This window comes from Mandrillus leucophaeus, unplaced genomic scaffold, assembly GCF_000951045.1.
Source record: "Mandrillus leucophaeus isolate KB7577 unplaced genomic scaffold, Mleu.le_1.0 Scaffold157, whole genome shotgun sequence".
NCBI classification, from domain to species: Eukaryota; Metazoa; Chordata; class Mammalia; order Primates; family Cercopithecidae; genus Mandrillus; species Mandrillus leucophaeus.
The window spans coordinates 5,212,549-5,221,086 of NW_012101554.1; the positions used below are offsets into that span (position 1 = coordinate 5,212,549).

An 8,538-nucleotide genomic window follows, 5' to 3' on the forward strand; every position below is an offset into this window, starting at 1 on the left:
TTTTTTGAGATAGGGTCTTGCTCTGTTGCCCAGGCTGGAGTGCAGTGGCATGATCATGGCTCACTGCAGCCTTCAACTCCTGGGCTTAAGTGATCCTCCCGCCTCAGCCTTCTGAGTAGCTGGAACTACAGCTGTGCACCACCACAGCCTGGCTAATTTTTATTTTATTTTTTTAGAGAGAGGGTCTTGCTATGTTGCTCAGGCTGGTCTCAAACTTCCAGGCTCAAGTGATCCTCCCGCCTTGGCCTCCCAAAGTGTTGAGATTACAGGCGTGAGCCACTGCGCCCACCATCTCATTCTTTTTAATGGTTTCTGGAAGCAGAGCATCCCCCACAGCCACTCTCCCACCACCGCCCATTTCCCAGCAGCTCCCAGACACCCCTCCTACCTCAGGTGTGTAAACATATGCCGCTTGAAAGCCTCCAGAAATAAACGCTCTTGCAATGAAGAGTAACAGAGTGAGCACATTTCTAGGAGGAGGATAAAGGCAGATGATGGCATTGCTTTCTGTCTGCTTGTTTCAGCATAGTCCTATCTTCCCAGGCAGTGTCAATGCCCTAGCATTAGGCAAAGGTTACCCCTCCCTGATGCTCATTGATACAGACATGTGGGCACACATATTTCAGTATCATCTTGACAGTCCTGCTTTTGTAAGTTCGTCATTCTTCAAAGTACCAGGCTGAGAGATGGGAACACCTGTGGTGTCCAGGATGGGCACAAGATTAGGGAGAAGTGACATAAATAGTGGAAAGCTCAGACAGGAACTTGGCTGGGGGCGGAGCAGGAATTGAGCCAGGGGCCAGCTGAGCTGGGGAAAGTAAACCACTATTCAGTATTCTTAGGATAATTCTGATCCCGACCCTCTGTCCCATTGTTCCCATAAATGTTTCAGAACACCAACGTTTCAGGGTCGAAGCTACATCTCCCAACCTTCCTCAGACCAGGAGGTGGCCTACAGATTCCTCATTGGGTATGGTCTGGGGCCTCTTAGAGATCAAGAGAGGCATAAGCCATTTCCATATTTTGAGGTTCTTGGCAAATGGAAAAATGGAGAAATGTTAAAATGGGATTACAAAACAGGGCCTATTTGAAATATTTCTATTGAACAAGTTAACAGTTTTAACATATACATAAATAGCTACATTTATGATCTCACTGGGAGATGATATCAAAAGTCTAAACTTGGCATCATTAGAGCAAAACTGGAGCCAAAGTTCCCCCCTGACTACAACCCCCATCAGAGGCCCCTCCCTAGGCCTGATCTTTTATCCAGTTGTGAGGCAGCCATGAGCCTCAGTCCTAGTGAGCACCTGCACCTTTGCCTGTTTCTGCACCCACTCCTGGGCCTGCACTGACACCGGCACCCCCACTTGTACCCATACTTGGGCCAATACCCACACCTGGGCCGGCACACACACCTACACCCATACTTGGGCCTACACTCACACCTGGGTCTGCACCCCCACCTGCACCCACACCTGCACCCATACTTGGGCCAATACCCACACCTGAGCCTCACCCACACCTGTACCTACACTTGGGCTTATACCCACACCTGGGCCTGTACCCACACCTGCACCCACACCTGGGCCTGCACCTACACCTGCACCCACACTTGGGCCTATACCCACACCTGGGCCTGCACCACACCTGCACCCATACCTGGGCCTGCACCCACACCTGTGCCCACACTTGGGCCTATACACACACCTGAGTCTGCATCTATACCTGGGCATACACCAACACCTGCACTCACACCTGTACCTGTAGCCATACACACACCTACACCCACACTTGGGCCTGCACCTCCACCTGGGCTTACACTAACATCTGGCCTGCACCTCTACCTGGGCCTGCACCCACACCTGCACCCGCACCTCCACCTGTGCCCATACTCACACCTAGGCCTGCAGATCGCCTACCTTCCAACACAGATAAACAGCAGGAGGCTACAGAAAGAGAAGATGACGAAGCACAGGGCCATGGTCTTCTTGCGCCCCAGGCGGTCAATAATCCACAGAGTCACAAGGACACCTAGAAGGGGAGTGGGGAGAGATAGGCAGCTTCTGACGTGATTCCCAATGCCCTCCACCCTGGTAGCACAGCCTGTACCATCCCCTCCCCTGGAGGGTGGACTAGACCTAGTGACTCACTTCTAATGACTAGAAGACAGCAGAAGTGATAAGATGTCACTTGTGAGGTCAGGTGATAAAAGACTGTGACTTCTTTTTTTTTTTTTTTTTTTTTTTTTTGAGACAGAGTCTCGCTCTGTTGCCCAGGCTGGAGTGCAGTGGCTGGATCTCAGCTCACTGCAAGCTCTGCCTCCCGGGTTCACGCCATTCTCCTGCCTCAGCCTGCTGAGTAGCTGGGACTACAGGCGCCCGCCACCTCACCCGGCTAATTTTTTGTATTTTTTTAGTAGAGACGGGGTTTCACCGTGTTAGCCAGGATGGTCTCGATCTCCTGACCTCGTGATCCGCCCGTCTCGGCCTCCCAAAGTGCTGGGATTACAGGCTTGAGCCACCGCGCCCGGCCAAGACTGTGACTTCTATCTTGGTGTTTTCTCTCCCTGGCCCTTCTCATGTATTTGCTTTAATGGAGAAGGCCAACTGGCAAGGAACTGAAGGTAGCCTCTGGCCAACAGCCAGCAAGGAACTGAGGCCCTCAGTGCAAAAACCTTCAAGGAATGGAATCTTGCCAGCAACCACGTGAGTAAGCATGGGAGTGGATCCTGCCCCAGCTGAGCTTTCAGATGAAACTACAGACCCTGGGCCAATGCCTTGATTGCAGTCAGTCACATGAAATATGCTGAAGTAGAACACCCAGAGAAGCCACAGCAACTGTGAGATCATAAGTGTGCATTGTTTTAAGCCACTACATTTTCAGGATGATTTGTTACCTGGCAATAGAAAACTAACCCAGGCACCATCAGGAGCCTGAATGGTGGCATTCACTGAATCCAGGGAACAGAATGCCTGGGTTCTAGTGCCTCATTTTGCCTTTAACTTGCCATGTGGTCTTGGACTAGTCCCTTACCTTCTCTGAGCCTCATTTTCTTCATCTATAAACGAGCCTAAAAAACAACACATTCTACCTCAGTAGAGGCAGTATAGCATAGTGCTTATTAGTAATAATAATAATTGAATTTAAGCTAAGTATTTTTACATCTTTTTTTTTTTTTTTTTTTTTTTTTTTGAGACAGAGCCTTGCTCTGTCACCCAGGCTTGGGTACAGTGGTATGTGCGATATCAGCTTATTGCAATCTCTGCCTCCTGGGTTCAAGCGATTCTTGTGCCTCAGCCTCCTGAGTAGCTGGGACTACAGATGCACGCTATTATGCCCAGCTAACTTTTGTAGTTTTAGTAGAGATGGGGTTTCACCATGTTGGCCAGGCTGCTGTCGAACTCCTGACCTCAGGTGATCTGCCCGCCTTGGCCTCCCAAATCTCCGGGATTACAGGTGTGAGCAACCACACCCAGCCCCATTTTTACATCCATAATCTTGTTTAGTCATCAGAACGATCCTCTAAAATAAATGCTATTAATTTATCAAATAGCATTTTTCCACAGTTATTCAGCCAATGAGAGCCTACTGTGTGTCAGGAACTGTTCTAGGAGGTTGGGACACATCAGTGAACAAAATCAAATAAAACAATACACATAGTAAATAAAGAAAGAAGAATCTGAGTTTCAGAGAGGTAAAATCACAGAAATGGTGACTGCTTCCAGTTACAGAAATGTCACGTAATGTGACTTCCTTGAAGTCACAGAAATGGAGATTGCAAATGCTGAGTTTAACTTCTGAGCCTTGGTTCTTACCTACTAAGCTATGTGGGGAAAGGTTTTAGAGGAAAGACAGACAGTGTAGTATGGGACTGAAGACTATGAATTCTAGGGTGGGAGCACAGCTCTCAGCGCTGCCTGCTGTGGAGTACTCAGTATCGTAGTTGGGTTTTCCCAGAACCTACCCCTGGGACAAGGGTGCCAGTGCAAGGCATCGACTTGGGAAGTAATCCAAGAAAGGACCAGCAGGAGAGTGGGGAAGTAAATTTGGGAAGGGAATGCAACTAACAAAAGGTGGGTACCAAGCAAGTTATTACTGTGGGCAACTGGAGCTGAATTCCACTGGGGGACTCAAAAGCCAGTGTAGAACATGTGCCTTGGAGTTTTCCCGCTGATGGGCAAGAACGCTGGGGTATTTGTCCACCAAATCCCACAGTATCGTTCAAAGGCTGCTCCCAGGTGCTAACTCCTTGGCACTTCCAGCTGCCTTGCCTGCTTTAGATACAGAGACTTCTCATTCCTTCTGAGACAGTCTTCAGGCACATAATCCTGGCAGTTGCAAGTTGCGGGAACAGTTTCTGCTACACTGGGCAAATTATGTCACCACTCTGAGCCTCAGTTTCTTCAGTTGTAAAATGGGAATAACTAAACGACTTCACAAGATTAAATGAGATTGCATCTGTAAGACATTTAACACAGGCCTTGGCATACAATAGGTGCTCAATAAGTACTAGATGTTATTGTAGTTGTAATAATTATTCCTCTTAAAAGAAAAAAGAAGATAGATCACCTTTGCATCACATGCTTGTCTGGATTTTTGACACTCTACTGTTCCTTTCCAGTGTGCCTAGTGTTGGAGGATGATTCTCCATGGGTTTCTCATATCTCTACACATCTTATGAGCAGAGGAACCAGCTGCCCTTTTGGTCTAGGCTACCATGTCAGAGTTGTTTGTATAGCAAACAACCTTGGAAGATACAGATACTGTTTCCCTCTGGAGCAAAGGGCAGGTTTGCTTATTGTCCAATATAATAAAGATGATGTCTCCCTTAGGGAGGTTTCTGGCAGGCCATTATAAAATATTTGGGTTCCCTAAGCTTGGGGTTCCCCAGCTGTGCTGTAAATCCATTGCATGTGTAGCCTCCACCTGGGTCCTTCCTCATCATCCCCGTGGGACTTGGGGGCAAGGGAAACAGTCACCAAGGTATTACTCAAGCTGCTTGCTATAATAGTCTTTTGTCTCTGACCCAGAAGTCTCATGTCTTCCACCAGCATGCATGAAACTGGGCAGCTTAACTTGACAGCCTTCAAGTAGGGTAACATCTCAGCCCCTTCACAGTTCTTGACAACTTATAGTTAACAATTGAAAAACAAAGTCCCTCGCTGACTAAAAATGGGATTTTCTTCCAGGTAGAGCAGACAGAGCCACTGGCTGAACAATTGCCATATTCCCAGGCTTGCCTGACACAGCTTCACCTTGCACAGGTCCCTCACCTGGAAACTCAGAGAGGGTGGTCCACAGTAAGTCCATGTAATCCTCCTCACTCAGGTACTCGCAGGCCAGGCTGCATTTTGCCTCTACTGCCTTCTTACGACTGGAGACTGGGGTTGGGAGACAGAAAGAGAGGGGGAGTCATATACAGAGTCTGGAATCACACCTTCCTGCTCCCCATACCTCCTTCCCTGGGATGATCCAGTTTAAATGCCATAGAAAGAGCCTAGACTCAGAGGCAGACATATTCAGGTTTGAATACCAAGCAGCAGTGCTCCAGCTTCATATCTCTAAGAGTGAGTTTCCTCATAAAACTGGGGCAAATAAAAGCACCATGCAAAAGGATTGAGAGAATGAAAGTGGGCTATGCGTATGAATGTGCTTAGCCCAGAATTGGCACGTAGTAGGCACTTTAGTGGCAGACAGACTGTAGGATGGCCTCCATGATCCCCACTTCCTGGTAGTCATATTCTTGTGTAATCCCCTCCCCTTGATTGTGTTGGTGGGGCCTGTCACTTGCTTCTAGCCAATTTAGTACAGCAAAGGTGACAGGATGTATGTGATTGCATTCCATAAGACTGAAATGCCCATCATGCAGGACTATCTCTTATGCTTTTCCTTGATGACTGTGAAGGAGCAAGTGGCCATGTGGGTGGCCTATGTGGTGACAAGGAGCTGAGGGCAGCCTCTAGTTGCTGAGGGCAGCCTCAGCAGACAGCTAGCAAGAATCTGAGGCTCTCAGTCCTACAACCACAAGGAATTGAATGCTACCAACAACCAACATAGGTGGGGTGGTAGGTCTTTCCACAGTTGAGCTTCCAGATGAGAACCCAGTCATCCAGTCCTGGCTATGCCTTGATTGCAGCCTGGCAAAGGACCCTGCTAAGTTGTGTCCAGACTCCTGACCTATAGAAGCTATGAGATGATAGGTGTGTGCTGTCTCAGGTCACTAAGAAACAATACACATTTATCATCTCATAGTTTCTGTACGTCAGGAGTTTGTGGTAATGCTGTTTTGCAGCAACAGATAACTAATACATGCTTGTCACCTGTTCCTGTCCCTCACCATCTACCCCTAACCTTTTTATTGAAAGCGAGTTGGAGTGGAACCCAGTGGCCAAAGAGGTGATGGAAACAAGATCTCATCCCTGGTCCAGGCAGAGTTAATAAAGAAGGATGAATGCTACATTGCTCCCTTCCTGACCTTGCTTTACTCTCAAACTATGGGACTAATCTCCTAAAGATAGAGGTGCAATGGTCTGAAATGTGTCCCTCCAAAATTCATGTTGAAACCTAATCTCCATTGTGTTGGTATTGAGAGGTAGGGACTTTGGGGAAGTGATTAAGTCAAGAAGCCTCTTCCATCATGAATAGGATTAGTGTCCTTATTAAAATGGTTGAAGGGAGCTCCCCAGCTCTTATGCCATCTGAGGACACAGTGTTTGCCCCTTTCATCATGTGAGGATGCCACAAGAAGATGCTGTCTATAAAGCAGAGAGCTCTCACTAGACACTGAATGTAAAGCGCCTTGATCTTGGACTTCCCAGCCCCCAGGACCAACATAAATAAATTTTCGTTCTTTCTAAGTCACCCAGTCTAAGGTATTTTGTTATAGCAGTCAAAATTGATTCATACACCCTATCTGAACCAGCCGTTTAACAGGTAAGACTCAGAGAGGGTGAGTGTCCCCCAAAGTTGCTCCACCTATACCTTCCCCATCTCAGGTGTGGCATCTCCATCCTTCCAGTTGCTCAGGCAGAAAGCCCTGGAGGCGTCCTTGACTCTTCTTTTTTTATTAAACCCTATGGACAACTCATCAGCTGTTCAACCTTGAAAATACATTAGAATAGGATTGGCCACATCTCATCACTGCTGAGACAGAGCAGGGACCACATCTCAGGAGGCTTCTGCCCACCCCCACCCCAAACATGGAAATAAAGGAAAATCTTGAGTCTCTTCAAGGGAAATACCAGGCACATAGCTAGCCTTGAGAAGTAACTGAATAATTTAATAAACAGGAAGGTAAAAATACCTTAAAATAATAGCCACCCAAGGAGGTTAGAGCCACAGATGTTTGGTTCCCTATGGAAACTAAAGATAACAACATATGTCCCTGAGTTGGTTTCAGAAACCCGGAACCCATGAAATGGAAAATGCTGACCACCACTGAGTAGACCTCAGATAAGGGAGAACTGAGTATCCAGCTCTGACCACTGACCTTGATTATAAATCTTTTCCTGAGGGGCCTAGAGAGAGTCACGCCCAAAGGCCAAATCTTAATTCCTTCCTGCTGACCTCAAGTTTTTGAAAAAGCCTCCCTTTTTTTTTTTTACCAATTACAAATCAAAGAATCTCTAAATCCACCTGTAAGGCCCCCTGATCTTCAAGATATCCCAATTTCAGGGTCCAAACCAAGGTATAGTTTCCATGGATTGACCTATGATTTTGTCTGTAACTTCTACTTTCCTAAAATGTACCCCTGCCTTTAAAAACCCTTGCTTGTAAGCCATCCAGGAGGTGGATCTTCAGTGTGAACTGCCTGTTTCTCCTTGCTTGGCACCCTGCAAATAAACGTCCTCCTTTCTCCCACTGCAAACTTCAGTATAGATGTTTGGCTTTACCGTGCGGGGTGAGCAGACCTAGGTTCGGTTCAGTAATACTGCTGCCATCTTGGTCTGAGTCATCATCAACCATCCTCTCTCATGTGGATTACCAAAATAACCTTCCAACTAGTCTACCTGCTTCTATGCTTGTATTCACTTTCTCCCCTGACCTCCCCACCCAGCCATGGTCTATTTCCAACACATCAGTCAAAGGGATCCTTTTTAAACCTAAGTCAAATCACTGTCATTCCGCTGCTTAAAACTCTGCAATGACCTCCCATGACACACACAGTAGAAGCCAAGGTCCTTCAAACATCTCTAAGGCCCTATATTATCTGGCAGTCAACACATCCTTGATCCCACCTTCTACTTCTTCCTCTGTTGCTCCACTCACTCTACTCCAGCACACTGGTCTCCTTGCTGTTCCTTCGGCAAGTAAGGCATGCACCTGCCTCAGTATCTTCACACTGGCTGCTCTCTTTTCCTGGATTGCCCTTTATCCCTCCCCATGATGAATGTCCTCACTTCCTTCAAGTATTTCTTTGAATTTCACCTCATTGAGACCATCCTATTTAAAACTTAACTCTAACCACTGCCCCTTTCTCTGCCCTACATTCCTGACCTATTTTTTTTTTTTTTTTTTTTTGAGACAGGGTCTCAC

At 47.1% G+C, this 8,538-nt stretch overlaps 1 protein-coding gene across 1 annotated transcript in view; it reads right to left on the reverse strand.

The window, feature by feature from the left end:
- The window catches only part of SVOP (SV2 related protein homolog (rat)), a 126,995-nt gene that overhangs the window by 9,411 nt on the left and 109,046 nt on the right, over positions 1 to 8,538 (reverse strand). The window contains exons 12-14 of the mRNA XM_011975584.1: positions 5,277 to 5,384; positions 1,923 to 2,034; positions 389 to 470 (exon numbers count right to left, since the gene is read on the reverse strand). Of these exons, the coding sequence (XP_011830974.1) occupies positions 389 to 470; positions 1,923 to 2,034; positions 5,277 to 5,384 (302 nt within the window). The remainder of the gene's footprint in view (positions 1 to 388; positions 471 to 1,922; positions 2,035 to 5,276; positions 5,385 to 8,538) is intronic.